Source organism: Myotis nattereri, assembly GCF_964212035.1.
Source record: "Myotis nattereri genome assembly, chromosome: 15".
In the NCBI taxonomy this organism is placed as follows: Eukaryota; Metazoa; Chordata; class Mammalia; order Chiroptera; family Vespertilionidae; genus Myotis; species Myotis nattereri.
In genome coordinates this window covers 27,954,133-27,977,458 of record NC_138090.1, presented here as the reverse complement: position 1 = coordinate 27,977,458, position 23,326 = coordinate 27,954,133, and the positions used below count along the sequence as shown (strand labels likewise).

The 23,326-nt window shown below is 50.4% G+C and overlaps 1 protein-coding gene across 2 annotated transcripts; it reads left to right on the top strand.

The window, feature by feature from the left end:
* The first annotated feature begins 1,311 nt into the window (after positions 1-1,311).
* Positions 1,312-22,763, top strand: MTHFSD (methenyltetrahydrofolate synthetase domain containing). 2 transcript variants are annotated; one of them, XM_081108035.1, is made up of 8 exons: positions 1,312-1,340; positions 2,499-2,602; positions 3,924-4,037; positions 7,651-7,764; positions 10,619-10,709; positions 14,358-14,470; positions 14,732-14,857; positions 19,819-22,763. In XM_081108035.1, exons 1-8 carry the CDS (start codon positions 1,325-1,327, stop codon positions 20,302-20,304), a joined length of 1,164 nt encoding a protein of 387 aa, XP_080964161.1. In that variant the 5' UTR covers positions 1,312-1,324; the 3' UTR covers positions 20,305-22,763. The 2 variants fall into 2 exon arrangements, with proteins under 2 accessions (XP_080964161.1, XP_080964162.1); XM_081108036.1 differs by lacking the exons at positions 1,312-1,340; positions 3,924-4,037 and adding an exon at positions 3,778-3,891 and having other exon boundaries at positions 2,504-2,602.
* The last annotated feature ends 563 nt before the right edge of the window (positions 22,764-23,326 follow it).

Genomic DNA, 23,326 nt, shown 5'->3' with positions numbered 1-23,326 from the left:
GTCTGACCTCTATGGCACTTAGCCCAGAGCCTGGCACTTTAGTAGCATTGTTTATTACTGTTTTTAATCACCTTCTACGTGATGAATGCAAATAGATTAGGATCAGTTCTGATCACTGGATAAGTCACTGGGACACTCAGAAACTCATTTTCCACATCTATAAAGTGAGGATTAAAGTGCTTTGTCCACCCCTGGCCAGTGTGGTCCAGTTGGTTGGAGTGTCTTCCTGCACACCAAAAGGCGGCGGGTTGGATTCCTGGTCAGAGCACATACCCAGGTTGTGGGTTCGATCCCCGGTCAGGGTGTGTGAGGAGGTGGCTTCAATGTTTTACTATCACATTGGTGTTTTTTTATCTCACTCTCCTTCTCTCTAAAATCAATAAAAATAAAAATTAAAAAAGTGCTTTGCTTCATCTATTTCACATTTGTTGTAAGGACTGTATGAAGATTGCATGAAGAACTTTGAAAAGTGGGTACCACTTCTTGAGTGCTCATAATGCACTTCGCATGTTGCTAAGGGTATGAAATCACTCATAGTGAGTGGTTACTAGAGGCTTAATCCCTGCTCTTTGTCTGGGGGTAAGGGATCATTTCCCTAATGCTGCGGCCAAACTGACCCTCCTCGTCATCCCTCCTGTTAGATTGGAGTCAGGGAGGCCATGGACTTGGCTGTCCTTTCAGCCCCATATCTTCCAGCGGACCTTAGGGGGACTCATCCTGTGTGTTGAATGAATGAGAGGACAAATGGGTGAATGATGTAGAGGAGCAAACGCGGGCTGCCAGGAGATGCGGAGGCCACGGTGAAACCGGCGGGGTGTGGGCTCCAAGTGCGGCCTCAGAGCCTGCTTACCACTCACCAGGGGCTGGGGTGGACCCGACCAGACCCAGTGAATTCCATTGCATTGAAAACCTGACATTTTAAACCGGTGCCCCCGCCCAGCCGGGTCTATAGGTCTCAGAGCAGAGGAATGTCGTCCTGGAGGGGCAATCAGGACAGCTTCCCGGAGGAGGCGCCCTCGGGGGCTAAAGAGGCGGGTGCGTTGGGACTGGCGTCGCTGCTACAGCCCAGGGCTCGCCCACGGCCGTAGCCACTGCGCCCGGCGCACGCACGTGGAGCAGAAGCTCATCGCCGACGGGCTCCACGGAAAGACAAAGGCAGCGCCCGTCCCCGGCCGCTCCCGCCAGGGCTCCGCGACCCTCCGGCCCAGCTCCGCGGCCAGTGCGCAGGCGCGAGGGAGGGCGCGCGGGGGGGGGGGGGCGGGCGCACGCGGGTGACGTCACTCTGTGCCGACCGGCCCGGGTGTCGCGCACTGACCGCGTCGCCATGGAGTCCAGGGCGGGTGAGGGTCCTGTCCCCGAGGCTGGCCGGGGGCCGAAGGACTTCGGAGGGAAGGGAGTGGGCGGGGAGGGGCCGTGGGAGAGACGGAGGGTCACGCGGAAAGGGCTGGGGTCGAGCCCGGGCGGGACACCGGGATCACGGGCTCGGAGGGCGGAGGGCTCCTGCGGCTGCAGCGGTGTCCGTTAGCTCCGCACACTTGTCGCCGCTGCTCCCGAGAGATCCGCCCTCCCTATCACCTCTGCTTACAGCGCTGGAAACTGGGGCTCGCGGCTGCGGCAGGGGCAGGACGACCCCAGTTTTACCGACACGCTGGGCACGTGGTCATCGTCTTCCTAGCAGATGCGATGTGAGGCCTCGGGTGGCCCCGGCGCTGGGGAGGCTCGGCCCAGGATCCCCGGGCTGATTGGGTGCAGGATTGCCTGGCAGAGGTCATGCAGGGCTCATGGTGCGCCCGGGTCCCGCCATGCCTGCGCGTTCGGCAGGAAACCTGCACAGCGGGCCGCTGCTGGTAACCCAGTGGGATGAGAGAAAAGGTCTTTGGAGAGACGCTGCCACGTACGAGGACTGAGCTCAGAGGCCAGAGGGAGAAAGAAGAGTGAAACCCAGGCTGCCCTGACCCGCAGCTACAGCACAGGGTCGGGCATGTCACACATTAATATATGTCGCCTCTTATTATTCTGACCATTTCCTCTGTTCTCATAACGTTCCAAGGGCAGGGACGTGCCCTTTTATTCTCTGCCTCCCCTCCCAATTAGCCCATTGCTTTCTAAACGGGAGTCACTCAGATGTTTGTGATGAATTGACTCTCCAGGGCCGGGTCCATTGCCTGCATTTCTTGTGTTCCACACAGTCCGTCTCCTGTTAGGGATATTGGAGGGCTTCTGGGTTGTTAGCGAAAGTGATAATGTAATAGCCTTACGATAGTTGTGTCAAAATTTGGGATTATATTGAGTTTACTCTATCGTTGGACTTCAGTGATTTGTCACGGGTGTAGGACTTATCACTAACCCTGATTTTATGATGGAGCGATCAGAAGGCCTAGATCCTGTCTGGCCTGTAGAGAGTGGAGGGTGCATGAAGCAGGCATGGGAGAGGCCCTGGGGTGCACGCGTCGTGGAATTCCTTGCAACTGTTTAATCAGACACCCTTGTTATGATAGGTATTTCCAAACAGGACATTCGGGAGCAGATCTGGGACTACATGGAATCACAAAATATAGCTGACTTTCCCCGGCCTGTCCATCATAGGATTCCCAACTTCAAGGTACTGACGCATCCCCAGAACATTCAGAAGGGAAACAGGGTGTTCCTAAATGAATAGCATTGGTAGTAATACAGTTACCACCCTGTTTCATGGTGTGAAATGCGAACCACCAGGCGGGGTGTTTCTGTGTTGCGGGACCTCCCTTCACTCCCGGGGCCCCTTGCCTTTCTGTGCAGGGTGGGTTGGTTGGTTGTCTTGTCGACGTGGTGCTCAGTCTACCGTTTACTATTTGATGCAGAATGAAATGTTTATCCTGGTTGAACGCACATTATTGTGGTGCCTTTTTACAAAATTGGTTCCCCAAGGGTGGAAAGGGTGATGCGCTCTGAGACGTCAGCCCACTGCTGGCACCTTTGGAAGGAGGAAGGCTTCATCAGGCCCTGATGACGCTGGGCCTCGGGCTCCCAGCGTTCAGAATAGAAGACAAAGAGGTGTCCCTGTGATAGTATTAGTAGAAACTAGTTTGCCTGAAAAAGTCAACATGCACAGCCCTAATGTTTGGCATACGTGTTTGCCAAGAGAAAAAGAAAGCGCTTGTTGAAAATGCACTGCTCTGTCGGGCCCGAAGGACGTGGCCCATGTGCTTGCCATCACCCCCCATTTGGGCTGGACATTCTCTCCCAGCCCGGCTCCCAAGAAGCAGGCCCCAGCCCTTGCCCGGTCCTTAGCTGAGCTGGTCCCGAGGCCATCCTGTTCTTCTAAAAACTGTTCTTTTGGATGGTTTTGTCGCTACTTTGTTTTGTTTTAGTTCTTGTTTCTCCAGGGAGAGAGATGTACGTGAAGTAGAGGGAACGGATGAAAGGTGCACAGAATCAGTGATGATCTTTCAGAAGGAAATCAGCCAGGAGAGGGAGGGGGTTCCGGGCTAGTGCTCTAACCTGGATTCATATGCTCTGTCCTGGTTTAGGGGGTGGTTCGCAGGTGTGTTCCTTTTGTGAAAATTCATGAAGCTTACATGTACCCTTTGGGGAGTGTGTTTTATTTCAATAACAAATTGGGGCTTGGCCAGCTTTCTCAGCCCCTCTCTACCCTGACTGCTGTCTTAGATGTTTCTCTGTGTGACTCTTAAGTCCTGTCTCACCCACAATGAGTGTTCCCGCCTGTCTGGGAGGGATGCTGGAGCAGGGGCTCAGGCTGTAGTTGTCCTCAGTAACGTGCCGTTGCCTTTAACACAGGGCGCTGCTCGGGCCGCTGAGCACTTCCCACGCTTGCAGGCGTTCAAAATGGCCAGGACCATTAAAGTCAACCCTGATGCTCCCCAGAAAAACGCTCGCTTCTTCGTCCTCAACGTAAGTGCAACTCTGTCTGCTTGCCTACCCAGGGCTCTTATCTGGCTTGCCAAAGCATCAAAGACCTCGGAGCTTTTGCCAGAACGCAGGAAGTTAAAGTGGACCCCGACAAGCCGCTGGAAGGCGTTCGGCTGCTGGCACTGCAGGTAATCCCACTGCCCTGCACAGAGCCCTGGCCCTGACGGGAAGGCGCTCGCCAGGTGGCTGGTAAATGCGTGCAGTCCTGTACCCAGAGGCTGGCTCTTCTAGTCCCTCCCACGCAGAACGTGGCCTGGAGTTGTTTTTCCGGGAACAGTCCAGAAGTCTTTCACTTGCTCAGCAGTCAGTCAGTCAGGAGTCCTGGATGTTTCCGGAATTCAAAGATAAAAGACGTGCAAGATGATGATGTTGAGGCATTCTCAGCTCTGATGTGCTTCATCAGAAGGGAAAGATTACAATATGTTTATTCTTTCTGCTACCTTTGTAACATTGCAGTTCTTTGAAATGGGATAACCCATGAGTAAGGAATCCGGTGCGTCCCCAAAATATATAAATTAGAACAGTGTTTAACTATATAGGCCCCCTTTCAAGAAAAAAAAAATTCTCCAGGGTTGCTTTAAATTATTATAATTCAATAAGTGTAAACATAAAACTTGGTATAAATGTTAATGCTCATAGCTCTTATGCAATGATAAAATGAGCATAAGCATATAAATTAAGTGCAAACAAAACTTTAAAAGCCATAACATTCAAATAACCACTGATTTTATGAATGGGTGATGTTTTGCTGAGCACATTGCTGCTGATAATGGGAATGTGGTGCTGAGAGCCGCGGGGCAGGGTCTTCGGCATTCTGCCTCGCCCTCCCTCGCCTTGTGTGGTGACTCGGTTGGTTCTCCTGCGCCTCCGCCTCCGGAGAAGCCTTGGTTCTGCAGGACACCTCCATCCCACGTGGTGGAAGGAGTCCCAGAAAGTAATTTTACCAGGATGAGGAGCGTGTAGGGGTCCCGCTCTGGTTCTTCAACTCTCTGGGGTAGGAAGTGACTCTCTCTTCTGTTTGCGGTTCAGCCCCAAGAGGCCTCTGGTGTAGGCTCTTCTGGAAGCATTCTTCCTTGCCAGCCTTGTTTTCTCGGCCAGCAAAGCACTTTAATAGCAGCAGCAGTGAAGGGCCCACAGTATATATGAAACCCATTTCTGTCTAAACATTTTCCTATGCTCGTTTAATCCTGCTGACAACCCAGTAGGAGAGATCTCTCTTCCCATATGACATTGAAGAAACCAGACACAGAGAGGTCACGTGTCTTGACCAAGTCACACGTCAGGAATGGTGGAGACGGGATGGGACGCTGAGTCCTCCTTGTCACTTTATTTATTCAGGGGAAATAAATAGCCACGCGGTATTTCAGGCTCTGCCAGGCACAGGGACGTGGTGGTGAAAAGCACAGTGTCACCTATAGTCCCTATGCTCTAGGGCTACAAGCTCATCAGTGGTTTCGGGTAGTGGGTTAAGAATCATGTAGGAAGCAGGTAAAACTGCAGGTTCCCCAGTCCCACCTGAGTGCCGCAGACCACACCTGGCTTCCCCGGCCCAACCCCAGGCCTTGGATTGGTTTGTGCTTGAGAACCATTGGCCTTGCCTGCGTTTGCCAACACTCACTGCAGGTCAGTACCTTCCCGAGAGCTTTGAAGATGTCTGTCACCGAAGTCAGGTTCTGAGTCAGAGGCCCTGAGTGGGTCTGGAAATGCTATCGTACAATAGGGTTGAGATCTGCTGAGCTATGGTGAGCAGCTTCCAGAAAAGAGGGAGGAACTGGAATCAACCTTCAGTGTAGCAGAGTCATCTGGAGACTGCAAATGCCAGGAGCCCAACACGAGTTAGCACTCAAAAGGAGGATAGCATGTGGTCATTGCTTGTAGGAAATACTCTTCTCTGTGGTTGAAAATGTTTATTTAAGTAAGCCAGACTGATTTCAGAGGTCTTTTATTGGTCTCAGGCTGGCTTTTCCTGCACAAAAACTGAGGCACACTATTTTTTACACAAAAGATTTTATAAATGTTAGGACTGCCTGTGGCCTTCCCCTGGGTGATCAACAGAGATGCCCGTGGGCAGTGGTTCTCCCCACTGACCAGGTGGGCTGTTAAAGCAGGTTGCTGGGCCGGCTTCCAGGTATTTCTGACAAGTGCCCAGGGGTTCCTGTGGCTGCTGCCCAGGGCACCCACTCTGAGAAGCCCTGTGTCCTCTGGCACTCACAGTCTGAGACTAAATACAGTCAAACCTCGTTTCTCCAGTGGCTCCCATGTTGACCAATTTGGTTCACAGAAAAAAGTATCTCAGTTGTCAACCAAAACTTCACTTTTCAACCTGACAGCCCTTTCATGCTGATACCTCAGCAAGACAAAAAGTGTCTCTTAGACAATAAACAAAGGAGAGAAGGATTTTGTTGCTGGTGATTAGCACAATTTTAAAACATAAAGAGGCCATCTGGAGTGCTGATGTTGCTAAGGGTGTGAAAGTGCTCCCAAAACCACAGTCACAGGCAATTGAATAGGTGGAAAAACTGTTGTTGATTGAATCAATGAAAGGGAGTTAGCCCAGGAAAGCATGTTGGGGGCATGATACATGAAAAATTCATTTAAGGTTAGTGTTAGGTTAGGTGGCTCAGGAGGCGGCACAAGAAATAGAGTCCAGTGAATCAGAAAAGAAAGGAAAGGAAAAGGTTTATTTCTGCGTCCCCGGGAAACCCACGTACCCCCAAGGACAGGGCACGTGGATTCATGCCAACAGGGAGGGGGGCGCTTTTTTTATACTGCGGTTGGGTGAGGGGCGGGGACATGAGCTGAGGTATTCAGTTGAGGAAGTTTCAGCTGCAGAGGTCAGCCAGGTATTCAGGAATGAGTCAGTATCTGTGTGGGGGGTCGTTGCCAATTCAGGGAGAAGCCTGTATCTGTGTCTGGCGCGCTGATCTGTTAGAAATGCCAGGTAGAGTCCATTATCTCGTCACATGTCTGCATGTATCCGATACTGGGCTCTCTCTGACCTAACAGTTAGTAGGGGGTGGTTCAATAAATTTAAGAAAAAAAGTATTTACAGATTAAACAGTGCATTAGACATGTACTGTATAGAAGAAGGCTAAAACAGGGAATCATTTGAGTCTGCAGTGGATTAATTCAATTTACATTATTTCTAATGGGGAAAATGATTTAGTTTTCGAACAAATCACTTCTCGAACAGCCAAGTTAGAGAGCCGAGGTTCCACTGTAGGAGATAAGGGCTGTTGACACAGATGAATATATAATATTGATTCTATCAAGTGCTGACCTTTTAGATTGTGATTTATTGAACAGCAAACCTGAGATAAATGCTTGATGGCGTAACACTGTTAATGTAGCTGTAGCGACTAGTTTAGAATTAAAACAGCAGCTATATAGTACTTAATGCTGAGAACAGGGAACATGGGAGAGTTATGGTTGGAAATTTTGTAAGAACAGACCTTTGTTTGGATTTGTGTTGTCATTTTTTTACATGTCACAGTTTTCATTGGCAAGTGAAATAGAATTAGCTGTTTAACAAATGCCCTGTGAAAGGCTGGGTAAAGTAGTGTCTCTAAATAAAGTTAACCCTCACGCTTTTATTTATTTGTTTGCAAACAAGTAATTTCCTTGGCACACACCAAGAAGTTGAAAATAATAGTAACTTGTTTCACTCCTGAAATGTTAAAAACATATGCAAGAAAGTTCCTATTTCATTTTGTAATTTATCGATTGTTTTTCTTTTAAAAGAACAAAAAAACATTGTTGGTTCCAACACCGAGACTGAGAACAGGATTATTTAATAGGATCACACCACCCCCTGGGGCAACTAAAGACATCCTGAGAAAATGTGCCACCTCGCAGGTAAGTGTTTCAGCTGCGGCTTCTGCTCAGTTAGGATAGCGGATAGCCTGTCTGTCATTCACCACACGCTGGAAATTTATTTCTATCAAAGTCAAATGAACAGAGATGTTAATAGTATTCAGCACCTGCCATTAAGGGGCCAGGTAGAAACACTATGAATACCTGGGTTCTGTTTTTGTAACTTGGTTTCTGTTTCGCACCAAGCTGGCAAATTACAAATTCTGTTAAGAAAGAAAAGGAAAAACAAAGTACCTGGTACTCTGGCGCCCTCTAGTGCTAATCTGTGATGTCTAGTGGTCTATAGATTTTTATCAAAGGCCGTGAGAGCAATTGGGGACACAGGATAGAATTTCCAAAATATTTTCAATTGGAATGACTCACCAGTTGCAAATTAATTATTGCTTATATATACATATGTATGTATATAAAAATGCACACACACTCTGAATAGTTATAAAGGCAGTATTTGTTAAAATTCATTTCATTTTTTAAATGTAATAAAATCTACAGACATAGTGTGTATACATTTGAGAGGGAAACCCTATATATGTATATGTGTATACATGGGTATGTATATGTGTGTGTGTGTGTGTGTGTGTGTGTGTGTATATATATATATATATGTTTGATATTATATGTAAGATTTTCTTGAATGCCTCACCATGTAATAAAACCAAAGTTTGTAACTATTACATTAGTGTGTGTTATAATGGAATTTGTCTTGTAGTTTACAGATAAAGAAATAGAATTTGGTGGTTTTTCAGACTCCTAGAGTAGACCCAGGTAATTTGATTCTTACTTTACTGGAATAAAAAATAGGGCATCAAGATACTCCTTTCTTACAGGGATTTTCCACTTAACTCTAATGTGTAAAAATTGAATGCTTTATTGTTATTTATTGATAACCTGTTGTATTCCAAAAATAGAATTTGATGAGGCTTATAATAGTACTTAATAATAAAGTAAAATAATCGAATATGTGTGGGGAAAGGAGCAAAGGGAAGATAAGGATAGAAGAATAAGAGGCAGCAGTGGTTCAGGTTGCTGCTCAAAACTGCAAGCCCTGTGACCCTCTGCCTTTGGCAACCTGGGCTGCAGATTTGAGCCCACGTTTCTTGGAGCCACAGGGGATGTGATCCGTGTAAATCATAGGCTCACGACAGTAGCAGAGTCTTTTCCTGGGATCGAGGTCCAGGTCAGGGCTGCTATAGTGGTCTGTCACCCGAAACAGCATCCCTCTCCCCTCCGAAAGGGGACCACCACTCTGCTTACTGCCCGGAGTTCCCCGTGAAGTGCCGGCTCTGGCTGGTCCCACACACGCACTCCTGAAAGCATAACGGCCCATGAGGAGGCCGGACCCGTTCTCATGGCTGAGCTTTAATAAGGACTGAACAGCAGGGTTTGGGCATTTTTATAGCGTGAGATACTGGATCCAAATCAGAGATCCAGAGTCATGAGCTGCAGAAAGATTTTCATGTGCTTTATGGCATAGGGAAAGTGGTGAAGTGGGGAGACACTTAGGCCACGTCCGCACGCAGAGGCAGATTTTACTGCGATCTTTATTTTGTTTGCCAAAGCTCAGTGGCAGGAATGCTGCCACAGTGCACATCTACTCCAGGAGACTCCGAGGGCGCCTTGTTTCTTGGAAGATGAGTCTGAGTTTGTCCTCACCACCTCAGCCCCCGGCCACCGTCACGCCCCAGCCATCTGTGTCTGTCGTCCTTGTCGTTGTATTTGCTCGGACACAGGAGTGTTCTGGTAACCACCCCACGGACAGGCAGAAAAGTGTGTTACTCACATGATAAGTCCGTCTACTCCAGTCTGGCGAGGCTTAGCTGATGAGGCCGGCCGAGTGAGGGAAGAGGAATTGTAACAGACAGAGTTACAACCCAGGCACTCCGCACAGCTGTCTGCTCACGACGGCTGCCCGACACTGAGCCCATTAACCCTGAGCTGGGGACAAGGGCTGTGGACGTGAGATGCCTGTCTCCATGGCCACTGTGAGAAAGGAAAACAGGCTTTCCCGTGGTGGGAACACCTAGGCTGTTGACTAGTTTGACTGTTGGGAGTCCCCCAAACTACCTCGTGTACTGATTCTGTGTGTGGCTTGTCATATAGTTGTAGACAGGGGGCATGGGCCAATACCACATCCAGTGATTCGCTTCTGCCAGGTACTGCTCCGAACATCGTTCCAATCCAGTTTCCTAGATTAACTATAGCCCTTGTTATCAGAATCACGGCCTATCAGCTTCTCTATTCATTAAATACGGGCCTCCACTAGTTAGTACGCGTGGGAGTACTTTTGGTGCATTTTGGTTGAATAAGTAATATTTCAGAAGTGAGTATGCTATACACGGAGGTCATGGCCTCCAGCCTTTCATGCTGCATTAATGTGGCCACGTCTTATGTGCCAAATGCTGTACCTCCGTGTTAGCATTTCATCGTAACACCAGCCCGACAAGCCTGGTGGTGTCCCCGTCTTAAAGATGAGGAAACTGAAGCCCAGAGAGCTTCCTCCTGCTGAGGTCACAGGGCAGAGGGGTCTGGGCCAAGTTCTGAGGGACTCCTTCGCCTGCCTGTGTTCTGATCACGGGGTGGGGAAATGATTTGCTAAAAATCATGAAGTTAATATCCTCTCCATTTGTGCTGTCAGTCCCTCTTGGCATCTTTCCTGGGAAGACACTGTGGTAAATTATCCTAAAATGGTTTTCCCGAAATTCCCTTTCTGCCATGCTGTGGGGCTGCGCGTGCATCTGCTTCTCACAGGAGGCTGATGCCGGCTCGCACTCGCCTGTGAGCTGTGAGGCGGGGCAGCCGCTCGCTGCGGAGAGCTCAGGTCCGTGTCTGTCCGCAGGGCGTGAGGGACTACAGTGTTCCCGTGGGCTTGGACGCCAGGGTCCTCGTGGACTTGGTGGTGGTGGGCTCCGTGGCCGTTTCTGAAAAAGGTAAGATTACAAACAGAAACTCCAGTGCGACCACTTGGCCTGCAGCTTGCTTTCCACCGGCTCTGCTCGGCTTCTGGGCGCCGACGGTAAGGAATTTCAGCCTCTGGTCGCATGCCTGGCTTCCAAAACCAGTGCATCCATCGTTCATTTTGAAGAGTTAACTCCATCCCTCCCACTTAACACTCTTATAGTATTTCTACTCTTCTCAACAGGAAAAATAAAGTGAGATAATCCCTTCAGATGGCGAAAGATTTCCCCTCTGTTCTTAAGTTAACTGGCACCGGAGCTGAGTTTATTTGCAGTGTGTCAGTAAATAGCTGGTCTTGGAGAGCCTCCAGTGAGTGGGAAACCTTAACCTACACCTTGTGTTTGTTATGGAGCAGCAGCGTCCTGGACAAGACGGGCCCCGCGCCTGCTGCGAGGCCTGGTGCTTCACGGTGCGGGCTGGTGAGCAGCGTGGCGCCGGCGCTGCCTGGCACCCTCAGGCGTGGGCCCCTGTGCTTCCGAGGGACCTCTTCCCCCAGCACTGCTCTGCCCCAGCCCAGCCTGATGCTCTTTGAAAACAATCTGCTGGTTCTTGGGTGGAGTCAGTGGTTCCTAGTGTGATTTGGGTCCCACTAGGAAAGTGTTCTCTCTCCTCTCATCCCCACAACTCTTTCTTTTTGTTTGTTTGTTTGTTTTTATTTAAATATGTCTTTATTGATTTCAGGCAAATCAATAAAGGCCTTGATAAAGGCAAAAAAGATTTTGCCTTTAGTAGGAAGTTATTCTTAGTCCTTACAGAGAGGAAGGGAGAGGGAGAGAGAGATAGAAACATCAATGATGAAAGAGAATCCTTGACTGGTTGCCTCCTGCACGCCCCACACCAGTGATCGAGCCCACAACCGGGGCATGTGACCGGGAATCAAACTGTGACCTCCTGGTTCATAGGTCGACGCTCAAACACTGAGCCATGCCACCTGGGCACCCAAAACTCTCTCTTTGAAATTAATTGGCCAAGGTCAAGTTCTGTTTTCAGGAGAGGTTTTCAGTAAATAGTTGGTGAGAGATGCTCCAAGTCAGTCATTGAGCTTGGTGTTTTTAAATGCTGGTCTGCAGTATCTTCACCTTCAGTTTACTTACTGTCTTCTCCCAGCTCTCTGAGCTAATATGTGAGATGTTTTGCTTTTCCTGTGCACAGTTACAGATACTTTATCCTGTGCACATGAGCACACCTTTCCTGCGTGCCTACCAGGGGCCAGGAGCCCAGCCGGCAGGGTATTCTCTGCCTGGGGCCCACAGTGAGTGGGAGGAGCAGACAGCAGCCGAGTTGCAGGACCATGTGCTCGGCATCAGGTGGGAGTTAGGACAGGCAGCAGCGGGGTCAGAGGAGGGGCCTGTGAGCCTCGAGCAGGGCATCACCTCAGAAGTGACACCAGGGCTAGCCCTTGCATGCCAGTTGTTTCCGAGGCAGGTGGAACGAGAGGAGAGGTGGCAGGTTTTCGGAGCAGGGCCCTTTGCGGTTGGGGCCGGCTTTCCTGAGGCCTTGAGGCCAGTGACAGGATTTGGACTGTACTGATCTGGCAGTGGAAAATGAGCAAACATTTCTTCTTTCAGAGGTTATCGGGGGTTTCCTTTTTTAGCTTGGGATGTATGAAGAAGCATATGTTTGTAAATCTCACCATCCAGATAACCACCTGCTTAAAGCAACAAAACCACCTGCATGTGTTTGGGAAATTTGAACGGCACAGAACGCGTCACCGCCCCCCCGCCCCCTCGTCCCGCCTCCCGCCCCACCACCTTCCTTTTCCCAAACCCCGCTGCCGGCAGTTCCTGTGTCAGTGTAGACACCCGAACCGCCTGAGACACAGGTGTCGTGTGTGCTCTGCGTGTTGTGTGTTCATCCTGTGTCTGTGTCACAGGGCGGCGGCAGCACTCGCAGCGCTTGGTGCCATGTGGGTGATGTGTCTCCAAGGCCTTTGCCGGCAGCACAGCCGGGCTGACCTGTTGATCGCCCTGGCTGACGGACATTTCGTTTTCTTCAGGGTTTGGCTTTGTTTCTTCCCACAGATGGCGCTAGAGTGGGGTGTTACCTTGTCACATGGCCTACGTGGGCCTAGGGGACTGTGCATGGGAGAGGAATTGCCGAACAGGATTTTAAATCCTGATGGATGTTGTCAGATTACCCACCAGAAAGGCTGCCCACCTCCCACCCCCAGCACCGTATGCCTTGCCTCTCTCCCCACCCCCTTGTTAATCGCTAGAATCATCCAGCTTTAATTATTTGCCCATCTGATGGTATTTCATGTGCCTTATTAAAAAATATATATATTTTATTGATTTTTTTACAGAGCGGAAGGGAGAGGGTTAGAGAGTTAGAAACATCGATGAAAAACATCGATCAACTGCCTCCTGCACACCCCCCACTGGGGATGCGCCCTCAGCCAAGGTGCATGCCCTTGACTGAAATCGAACCCGGGACCTTTCAGTCTGCAGGCTGACGCTCTATCCACTGAGCCAACCCGGTCAGGGCTTCATGTGCCTTTTGATTTGCATCAGTTCCGAGTGAAATTGAACATTCTCATATGTGTGCTATTCATCTGCCCATCACTTTCTGTGGACGGTTCATATCCTTTGCTTTTTTTCTATTGAATTGTCTTTCTCTTATTTCTTTGCCTGCACTGTTGAAGGCTTTTAATTGTAAAAGTAGCACGATCAGATCTGAATCTCAGATGCACGAGCAGTGATGCTTACACTCTCGGGGTGAGGCTGATGTGAAGTAGAAATCAGAATTTCTGCACTGTCATGGGCTGCTACCCAGAGGAACCTGTCGGCTCAATTTGGGAGCCAGAGGCCTGTTACTGCTTACTGTCCTGCTGCGTTCTTTCCTCCTGTAGCCTCAGATAATAATCCCTTTGTTACGCTGCCATTTACAAATTAGCAGAAATAGCACTAGTACTGTTTACACCACCCTCCCTCAGGAGCTGTAGGGGTGATAGGGTAGCTCTGCCATTTTAAATCGCATATCCTTGATTTTAGAGCTTTTATTTTCCTTTCAAGGGAAGGAGACGAAAATGATTTTGCCTTTAGTAGGAAGTTATTCTTAGTCCTTTTAAAAACAACTCTTTGCCCTAACCAGTTTGGCTCAGTGGATAGAGCGTCGGCCTGCGGACTCAAGGGTCCCAGGTTCGATTCTGGCCAAGGGCATGTACCTTGGTTGTGGGCACATCCCCAGTAGGAGGTGTGCAGGAGGCAGCTGATCGATGTTTCTCTCCCATCGATGTTTCTAACTCTATCTTTCTCCCTTCCTCTCTGTAAAAAATCAATAAAATATATTTATAAAAATAAAAACAACTCTTTCATTGTTTTTAAATGGAGTCCTGCTGGCATAAAACTCACATAAATGCAAGCTCAGTTTCCTTTTGTAGCATGTTTAAAAGGTTTGACGTTCACTTCATTGTGTGTTAGCCACAATGTACATATTCAGTGTTGTTATTCCTCTTTGATTCCTCTTTAAGTTCATTCTCAGTGGGCCGCCTGTGGAGTTACTGTGGCAGGCCAGGGATATGGGGTCCACGTTCTTCCCTTCATTGTGACGTAATGAAAAGTTTACTCCTGAGTGATTCCCCGGACCCTACTCAGGTGTTGATTCTCTGCGTTGTCTCTTAGGCTGGAGAATTGGGAAGGGAGAAGGTTATGCTGACCTTGAATATGCCATGATGGCGTCGATGGGAGCAGTCAGCCAGGGGACGCCAGTGGTCACCATCGTCCACGACTGCCAGGTGCTTCCTGTGGCCGACAGAGCCACACCGTGCTCCTCCGAGAGGGAGGGAGGGGGAGGTGGGGAGAGGCAGGCAGAGGCAGACCAGTCTCTGCCTTCACTCCGCGCTGTGTCATGAGTGGCATGGATCAGCCGGGCCTGGACCTGTTTAGTGATGGGGCAGTGAGGCTGCATCCCAGTGGAGATGGAGCCTCCACTGCACAGTGCCGTGAGCACTGCAGCATGTTCCCGTCAGCTCCTTGACCCCCTTCTGTTTGCCCAGGTCGTCGACATACCTGAAGCGCTCCTTGAGGATCACGACCTCACTGTGGACTATATTCTCACTCCAACCAGAGTCATCGCCACAGGGTGTGAGCGCCCAAAGCCAACAGGAATCACATGGTCTAAGGTGGGTCAGCGTGTGGCATCGAGGGCAGCCACAGCCTCCCGTGGCCGGCGCTGGCCCCAGCTTGGAGGCATCTCTCTTTCCCTGGGTCCTCCCTCTGGCGTGGCAGCTGTCCCCAGGCCTGCAGTGGCAGACGTTAGAGTTACCGGGAGCTTTTCAACAACTCAGCTCCTGATCACGGTCTCCAGGCATGGACCTAAGAATTACTCTGCAAACCCGTGGGATTCTGATTAGCAGCCGGTTCAAGGTCTCCTTCCACAAGACATCTAGCTACAGGCAGCAGGAATGAGCCGATCCACCAGCAGGGCTAGCGACTAGGATTCGTTTGCCAGCTGGTTTATAGCATTATACTCAGAGGTACTGTAATTAGAAAGCTAGTGGGCGCTCCGAGGCATGGGTGGCATCTGGGGAAGACAGCCCATGCCCTGGCTTATCCTCCTCTGAGCGTGCTTTCTCTAGAACCTTTCCACCTGGGCATTTGGAGGGATCTCAGAGCACTATCATCAGCGATAAGCTCTAGCCTCACGCAGAGGAGTTGTATTTCCATTAGAAATACTCGTGGCATTTCTGTTCCTCTTTGCGAGCAGCGGCTCAGACCTGCCCTGGCATTTTAGAACGAGGGGGATTTTAAAGATCGCCCATCCTCATCTCCTTATCTCTGGGTCAGGAAAGCGAGGGCAGAAAGAAAGCAGCGTATCCAAAACCGTAAAGCTCATGTGTGGCCGAGTACGATTGGAACCCAGCTCTTCCTTTTGGGTTGGCAGCAGATGCCTGCAGTGTCAGATTCCTGATTTATATTGGACTTAACATGTGTTTGTAGGGACAGGTCTTTAATGTAATCATTAAAGAGACATAAGTGACTGATATCTGTGTGCTCCAGTGAAGCGTGATTGCAGCATATAAAAGAAAACCAAATTTGCTTTTTACTATTTTTTTAGTTACACAAGGGTGGAAATATTTTTTTATGTTTGATTAACAAGCAACATCTTTCATTGCACATGGCAAGTTAACAAAATGTAACAAATGTTCCTAATTGCCAGCCAGGAAAAACAGTAGCACTGTCGTGGGCCTGTCCCGATGTGACGTGCAGCCGTAGGTTGGCTCACAGAGGCCTTTCTGTCCGCCGTGGGGAGCAGTCGCCCGAGCCGTCCGCATAGAGCACAGAACAGCAGGCAGCTGGCAGGAGCCACCTTGCGGGCCGTGGGGGAGGGGGGCTTTTCCATTTAGAATTTGTGGGGGATTGTGGAAGACTACACTGACGTTAACTGGTCATTCCTTTTACCCAATAAACATCTTGCTCTGGAAGCAAGCAATTTTACGTAAAAGCACGCATTTGTGCATTCCAGTTTCTAAAGGCCCTTTGCACGTGCCTGTGCGAGGGTGCTGTAGACTTCCCGCTAGTGTGTGCTGCGGGTTAAAGCGTTTCATTATTCTCCGGCTGGTTGCAGGTGGTACGGTGCCGGCCCTGGGGTTTGCACAGCAGAATGTGTTTTTGTTTCATGTGACATGTTTTAAATGAATTTCTGCTGCCCGAGTGTAGAGCCTTGCCCCGAGAACACTTATTTCTGCCGGAGGGAGCTCTGTGGTTCCACCGGGCCAAACCCACAGAAGTTACAGCACGCGAGGGGTGGCCACCCTCACCCAGCCCATCGGCAGGGGCTGCTGAGGCCTGTGGTTCCCGCTGCTGCTGCTTGCAGTGGACTAACATTTAGCGCTTCCATGTATCCGTATAGGCAGGCTTTTCCCCTGATTGTAATTGCAGCTGTTGATCATCCTTTCTAAACACCAGATCTAGTAACTTAAGAATCTAATTATGACTAGTTTAAGTCAGCTTTTAAATATTCGGAAAGAACACAAGAATCTGAACTCCTTAGGAAGGTAGAGCGGGGACATGGGAAGGAGTCGAGTTGGCTGGACTGAGATAATCTCCGGGATTTTTTTGGGACCCAGAGCCTCTAGGTCTGTGAGTTTAATCACCTTTTGATGAATCAGTTCAAAAGAATTTTGGAGGGACAGTGGGCAAAAGTTCCTGTCGATTAGAAAAGAGTAGTCACATCTTGTGGAGATCCCATGGCACAGACATGATTTTTTCCTTCTGTCTGAACAATGGGCAACATTAGAAGGAGCAAGCCTGTCTGCACCCTTTCCATGGCAGCTGAGTCTGTGTGCCATTCTGAAGACCCGAAGGACCGTGCTGCTCGCAGAAGCTTCTCTAAGTGACTGATAAGTGCTTCGGTGGAGCGTGATAGTAGCATGTAAAAGAAAATCAAGCCCTGGCCAGTTTGGCTCAGTGGATAAAACATCGGCCTGCGGACTGAAGGATCCCAGGTTCGATTCCGGCGAGGGGCACATGCCCAGGTTGCAGGCTCGATCCCCACTGGGGGGCGTGCAGGAAGCAGCCAATCGATGATTCTCTCTCATCATTGATGTTTCTATCTCTCCCTTCCTTTCTGAAATCAATACAACAAATATTTAAAAAAAGAAAAATGAAAAACCAATACATTTTTTTTAAAAAGAAAATCAAATTTGCTTTGCCGGGGAGCAAGGCTAGTGTCCACTCGGAGAGGGTTCTGACCCACAGAGGTCTTTGCTGAGGTGGGAGTGTTACTTAGACCAGGTACTAAATGGAGTCTGCAAGAAGGCGCTAGGCTATTCTTAGGTGCTTGTGTTTCTGTAAATCTCACTCTAATTCACTGATTTTTAACCTGAGGCCTGAACACTTCTTGTGGTTTGGAAGTCCATGAACAGACATTGTGGACTTGTACACAGAATTGTGGGAGAGTCCCAGGGAGGGAACCCCAACTTCTCTCAAAGGTTCCTGCCTAGGATAAGAACCACCGCTCTAAGTTACATATGATTCTGAATATAACGAGAACACTGACGCTAGTCAAACTGTTCTTGTCCTGGGATAGCTCAGTTGGTTAGAGTGTCATCCCAACAGACCAAGGGAGCAGGTTTGATCCCCGGTCAAGGCACATACAAGAATCAACAATGAGCCCTAACCGGTTTGGCTCAATGGATAGAGCGTCGGCCTGCAGACTCAAGGGTCGCAGGTTAGATCTGGTCAAGGGCATGTACCTTGGTTGCGGGCACATCCCCAGTAGGGAGTGTGCAGGAGGCAGCTGATCGATTTTTCTCTCTCATCAATGTTTCTAACTCTATCCCTCTCCCTTCCTCTCTGTAAAAAAAACCAATAAAATATATTTTTTTAAAAAAAGAATCAACAATGAATGCATGGATAAGTGGAACAACAAATCAGTTCTCTCCCCCCCCCCTTTCTCCCCCACCCCCTCTTCTCTCTCTCTAAATCAATACATACAATTTTTTTAAAAAAACTATTTTTGTAGAAAAATTGCACCTGTCTCCTCATGGGCTGATCTGTACTCTGACATGCCCACGTCTGGGGGAAGCCGGTGCCTGAACATTGCTTGCCTCTTTGTAACTAATCACTTACAAGCTTCATGCCCAAAAGAATGACAGAAAGCATCACTAAAGAATGAGGGTTGCTCCGGCTGGTGTGCTCAGTGGATAGAGCATCAACCCGAGCACAGAAGGGTCTTGGGTTTGATTCCTGGTCAAGGCATGTACATACCTGGGTTGCAATTTGATCCCTGGCCTGGGTCAGAGAGCGTACAGGAGGCAACCACTCACTGTGTCTCTCACATCGATGTTTCTCTCCCTCTCTCTCTCCCGCCTCCTTCCCTCCCTCCCTCCCTCCCTTCCACTCTCGAAAAATCAATGGAAAAGATATCCTCAGGTGAGGGTTAACAACAACAAAAGAACAAGGATTGGTTAAAGGACTAAAGAGTGTTTTTCTGTTCCTCTTCTGCCTCCTGATTCCTCTGACAATATGAGACCAATTCTGCCCCAGCTCAGTGGTCCAGGCTCAGCCGGACCCTTGGGCAGCCCCCGTGTCCCTGCCCCAGCAGGACAGCCAGCGGTCTCCACACTGCAGGCCCACAGAGGCAGTTCCAGCCTGTTCAGGCGGCTCCTCTTTGAGCCTCATTTACTGGGACACCTGCCTTTCCTGTGTTGTAGGTTTCAGGAATTATCTGTTGATTGATTAGGCCAAAAAGCCAAAGATGTCATTTGTATAGAAGTCCTGTCCATTGAGGCTTCACTGTGTGCGTGTGTGCGTGTGAGTGTGTGCGTGTGAGTGTGTGTGTGAGTGTGCGTGTGAGTGTGTGCGTGTGAGTGTGTGTGTGAGAGTGTGTGTGTGAGTGTGTGCGTGTGAGTGTGTGCGTGTGTGTGTGTGAATGTGTGTGTATGAGTGTGTGTGTGAGTGTGTGTGTGTGAGTGTGTGCATGTGTGTGTGTGAATGTGTGTGTATGAGTGTGTGTGTGTGAGTGTGTGTGTGAGAGTGTGTGTGTGTGAGTGTGTGCGTGTGAGTGTGTGTGTGTGGTATTTGTTATTTTAGACTCATTGCTGAAACTGTTCTATTTCCGATTTGCCTTGTTTCCACGTTGTCAGTGACACATTTCTTTGAGAAATGCTCCTTCGGTGGGGGGTGGGGAGCAGGAGGAGGGGCTCCCTGTGGCCTCTTACAGCCCTCATCCTGCCCAATGGCATCGTCAGGGGGAGGGGACAGGTATGGAGGCAAGAAAACCATTATCCTGGGGAGCCAGCAGGGGACATGCCATTTGTGACCCTGTGACCCTCACACTAGTGACCTCAGCTGCCCCCTCTGAGCGGGAGGCCCTCGGTTCTCTGCTTCCTGGGCCTCTGGGAGAACAGAGAGAGCTGCCGTTCTTGCCAGCTGCTGTGGGACGCCCTCAGCCAGGGCTCAGAGCTGCTGAGTCAGGGAGTGGGGCCCCACATCACACGGCTCGTGCTTACCGTGCAGATAAGACGCTGCCGAGAGCACGTGTGGCAGAGGCCCCTGTGGGATTCTCATCTCCGCCCTCCTGACCAAGTCTGGTCCCTTTTGGATGCCCTGAGTCGCTGGAACTGCTTTACTTTTTCAGATCAGCTGTGCGATGATGGGAAGAATCCCAATACTCAGAAGCCTTCGCTCCCGAGAGAAGCAGGCCGGGAGAGACGTCACGCTTCAGGATGAGCACCCACCCCTAGAAGCCCGCAGCCGGCACGCAGCTCCGCCAGGCGCTGTAAGAAGACCCGGGGACCCAGCCCAGCCGGAGGCAGGTGCCCCGCAGGGGGAGGATGTGCCTTCCGACACTGTTTACGTGGGGAACCTCCCCCGGGACACGCGAGTGAGTGAGCTGAAGAGAGCCCTCCGCGAGCGGGGCGCAGCCCCACTGCGGCTCACCTGGCAGGGCTCACAGCACAGGGCCTTCCTCCATTTCCAGGACCCAGCCGCTGCCCAGCAGGCCCTCTCCTGCTTGCAGGGCTTACACCTGGGTGCCAACACCCTGAAGGTGGCGCTGGCCCGGCAGCAGAGGGCCAGTGACCTGGCAGGTGGCCTTGCTAGAGAGCCGCACCCAGACCATTGACCGTCAGTGACAGCCTGACCTCCCGGGGCCCACGTGGTAGGATGCGGCCCAACTGCTGCTGCACGAGCTGCTTTGACCAGGTTCGTTCTTTCTAGGAAGTCACAGCCGCAGGCCCTGCCTCCCGGTGATCTGACGAGGAGGGAAGTTGACCAGTACACTTCCTACTCTCGGGAGGCTGAGCGCCTCATGGATTCAGTTCTGTTTGTCATGGTCCTCGGCCCACTGGATGGCATAGCCATGCTGGTTCTCTGGGGAGACCGCCGTTCGAGGGTTTAGGGGACCACTGAGCAATAAGCGAGTGGGAGTAAGTGGTGACAGTGGATTAGAAGAGTCTGAGGCCCCGGCAGGACCAGACGCAGGAGCACCGTGGGGCAAACCAGGACGCGCTCGTGCCCCAGGACCCTGCGCGGCACTGCTGGAGGGAAAGCTGCGTTCACATCGCAGAAGCCAGGCACCTCCGCCTCCTGGGTACAAGCCGCTTGTCTCAGCTCAGTCCTGGTGTCGGAAATGGAGAGCTGGTGCGACATGGACCGTTGGTGGAGCGGTCTCCCCTCTGTCCTCGCCTTACCTTTCCAGCCCTCCTCCTCCCCCTGGGCTTCGCTCTGCGCTCGGCCAGCGGCCCCGCACACAGCAGGAAGCGCTCGGCCAGCGGCCCCGCACACAGCAGGAAGCGCTCGGCCAGCGCCCCGCACACAGCAGGAAGCGCTGGCTCCTAGGAGACAGTGGTTTTAGGAACTGAGCCATGCAGGCCTGTGTCACAGGCAGAGTCCGCAAGCGCTCTCGCACTCCCATTTACCCAATGCCTATGTTCTCCGAGTTTCTTCCTCTAGTTCCTTGTTCCTAAAAAACAAGCTGGATTTTGGCTGAACTGTGCTTTCTAAACAGAAGCACTTTTGCAATTGATCCTGGGCACAACGTCAAAATAAGCATTTAAGTGGAGATTTTATTTTTCCAAATGTACATGCATTGGACATTTTATTTTTTCACCAGGGGGCCTTACTGTGTATTTTAAGTACATTATTATGCCTCAAGAGGCCAGGCCTTGCACGAACTTTCAAGAAAATATTCTTAAGGTACTCAGTCTCCCTTGGAAAAAACATTTCCTTTTTGGTTTTACAATGAAAATACTGTGGAGACTTCGGAAAGAAAATCTATCCAAATAGACAGATATTTCTCTAAGGAAATCTATCCAAATAGGTATTTCTCTAGCAAAATGGGACTATTCAGGAACAACAAAGAATTGTAATTCGGGACGAAGGGTCTAATGGCAAACCGTGTGAAAGCCTTGAGAAACAAAAGAGAGAAATGCTCTTTTATGGACTTGGGAGGAGCTGTTGTAAATGAAGAGCCCATTGGAGGAAACTGAAAGATGGAAGTGTCGTGACTTTTCATTGGCTGAGCTGTCACTAGGCCAGAAGGAATCCTTTCTTCCTCCTGCTGAGGCAGCAAGTAGAATCATGCCATGGGAGATGCGGGGTGGTCCCTCCTGTTGGGGTCAGTAGTGTGCATAGAGTGGCACGTTCCAGCTTCTGGACTCCACTTTCAACGAGGTTTCACCATCCTTAGACTTGTTCATTAAATGCAGACTCCTTTTCCAAGCTGTCATGAACAAAATGAGAGTAGACAAATACCTTAAAACGGACCAGGACCTTCCCTGCCTTGGGACCCCTGGGCTTCCTCTCTCTTGGCCTGGGCTGTCCTCCCTCGGCTGAAAGGGCTGGTTTTGTTTTGTCACTAGGCGTTCAGCAGGGATGTCAGAGGTCAACTCTGGCCACCCAACCCAGAGTAGCGAGCTGATCATCCTAACTCCTCACTGTTTCCTTTTGTTTAGTTTTTTTTTTCCCAGAATACCTCTTGTATTTGGCATGTTCTTGTTTGGTTTTTGATGACGTTTTCACTGTTGACTAGCACTCCAGAACAGGAAATGTGTCACTGCCGATCTTCACTCCTGCTGTACCCCAGCTGCAAACAAGTCCTGGCACACACATAACAGCTCGGGAAACAGCTCGGGAAACTAACATGTGGATGGATTCACCCAAGCCAGAGAGGGAAAGGAGAGCATGATGATACCGCCCGACGCCCTGTGTCCAGTTGTGCATACGCCAGCCTGCCGTGAACGGCGTTACACCCATCAATAGTGGTCCCTCTTGGTTAAGCCAGGTCGCTTGGGTATTCTGTCACTCACAGCCAGAATAATCCAGATGAATGATACACAGATCTGAATGAGTTTCATCGTGTTACATTTGTGGGAAAGTAGTATAAGGAAAACTAAAGACAACGTGCCTGAAATATAAGTACCCCCAACGTAGCAGCCTGGGCCCACCTTTTACCCCCGTCCTGCCTCGGGCAGGCCTGGACAGGCTTCCTCAGAGCCGCCAGGAAGAGCACTCAGATTGCAGGACAAGTGCTGAGGGACCCAGCTTTTTGTTCCCAAGACTCGAGTACTTGTCGGAATCATCTACACTAATAAAAGAGAAAAATGGTAATTGGCGTACGGCGATACCATTTTCATTGGCTAATCAGGGCTATATGCAAATTAACTGCCAACTAAGATTGGCAGTTAACTGCCAACAAGATGGCGGCTAATTTGCATATGTAGGCACAATGCAGGAAGAAGCCCCCTGCCACTGACAGTGATCTGAAACCCAGGGGGGAGCTAAGAGCTGGGGGGCAGGGCAAAGGCAGCCCTGGGGCCGCCTTTGCCCTGCCCCCCAGCCATGATCGGAGAATCAGGCGCCTTTGCCGCCCTGGCCAGTGATAGCAGGAAGTAGGGGTGGAGCCAGCGATGGGAGCTGGGCACGGTTGAAGCTGGCAGTCCCAGGAGCTAGGGGTCCCTTGCCTGGGCCTAAAGCGGAGCCCACGATCGCGGCGCCTCCCGCTGCCACTGCAGGTCCCCGCTGCCTGGGCCGGACGCCTCGGCCAGAGGCGTTAGGCCTGGGCAGGGGCGGAGCCTGCAACCACGGGGAGCTGGGGGTCCCCTGCCCAGGCCTGACACCTCTGCCGGAGGCCTCAGGCCTGGTCA

Excerpts from the sequence above, each read along its gene's own strand:
- MTHFSD (XM_081108035.1), top strand. Across the intron at positions 7,765-10,618 it reads GAAAATGTGCCACCTCGCAG|GGCGTGAGGGACTACAGTGT; the intron begins GTAAGTGTTTCA and ends GTCTGTCCGCAG. Across the intron at positions 10,710-14,357 it reads CGTGGCCGTTTCTGAAAAAG|GCTGGAGAATTGGGAAGGGA; the intron begins GTAAGATTACAA and ends GTTGTCTCTTAG.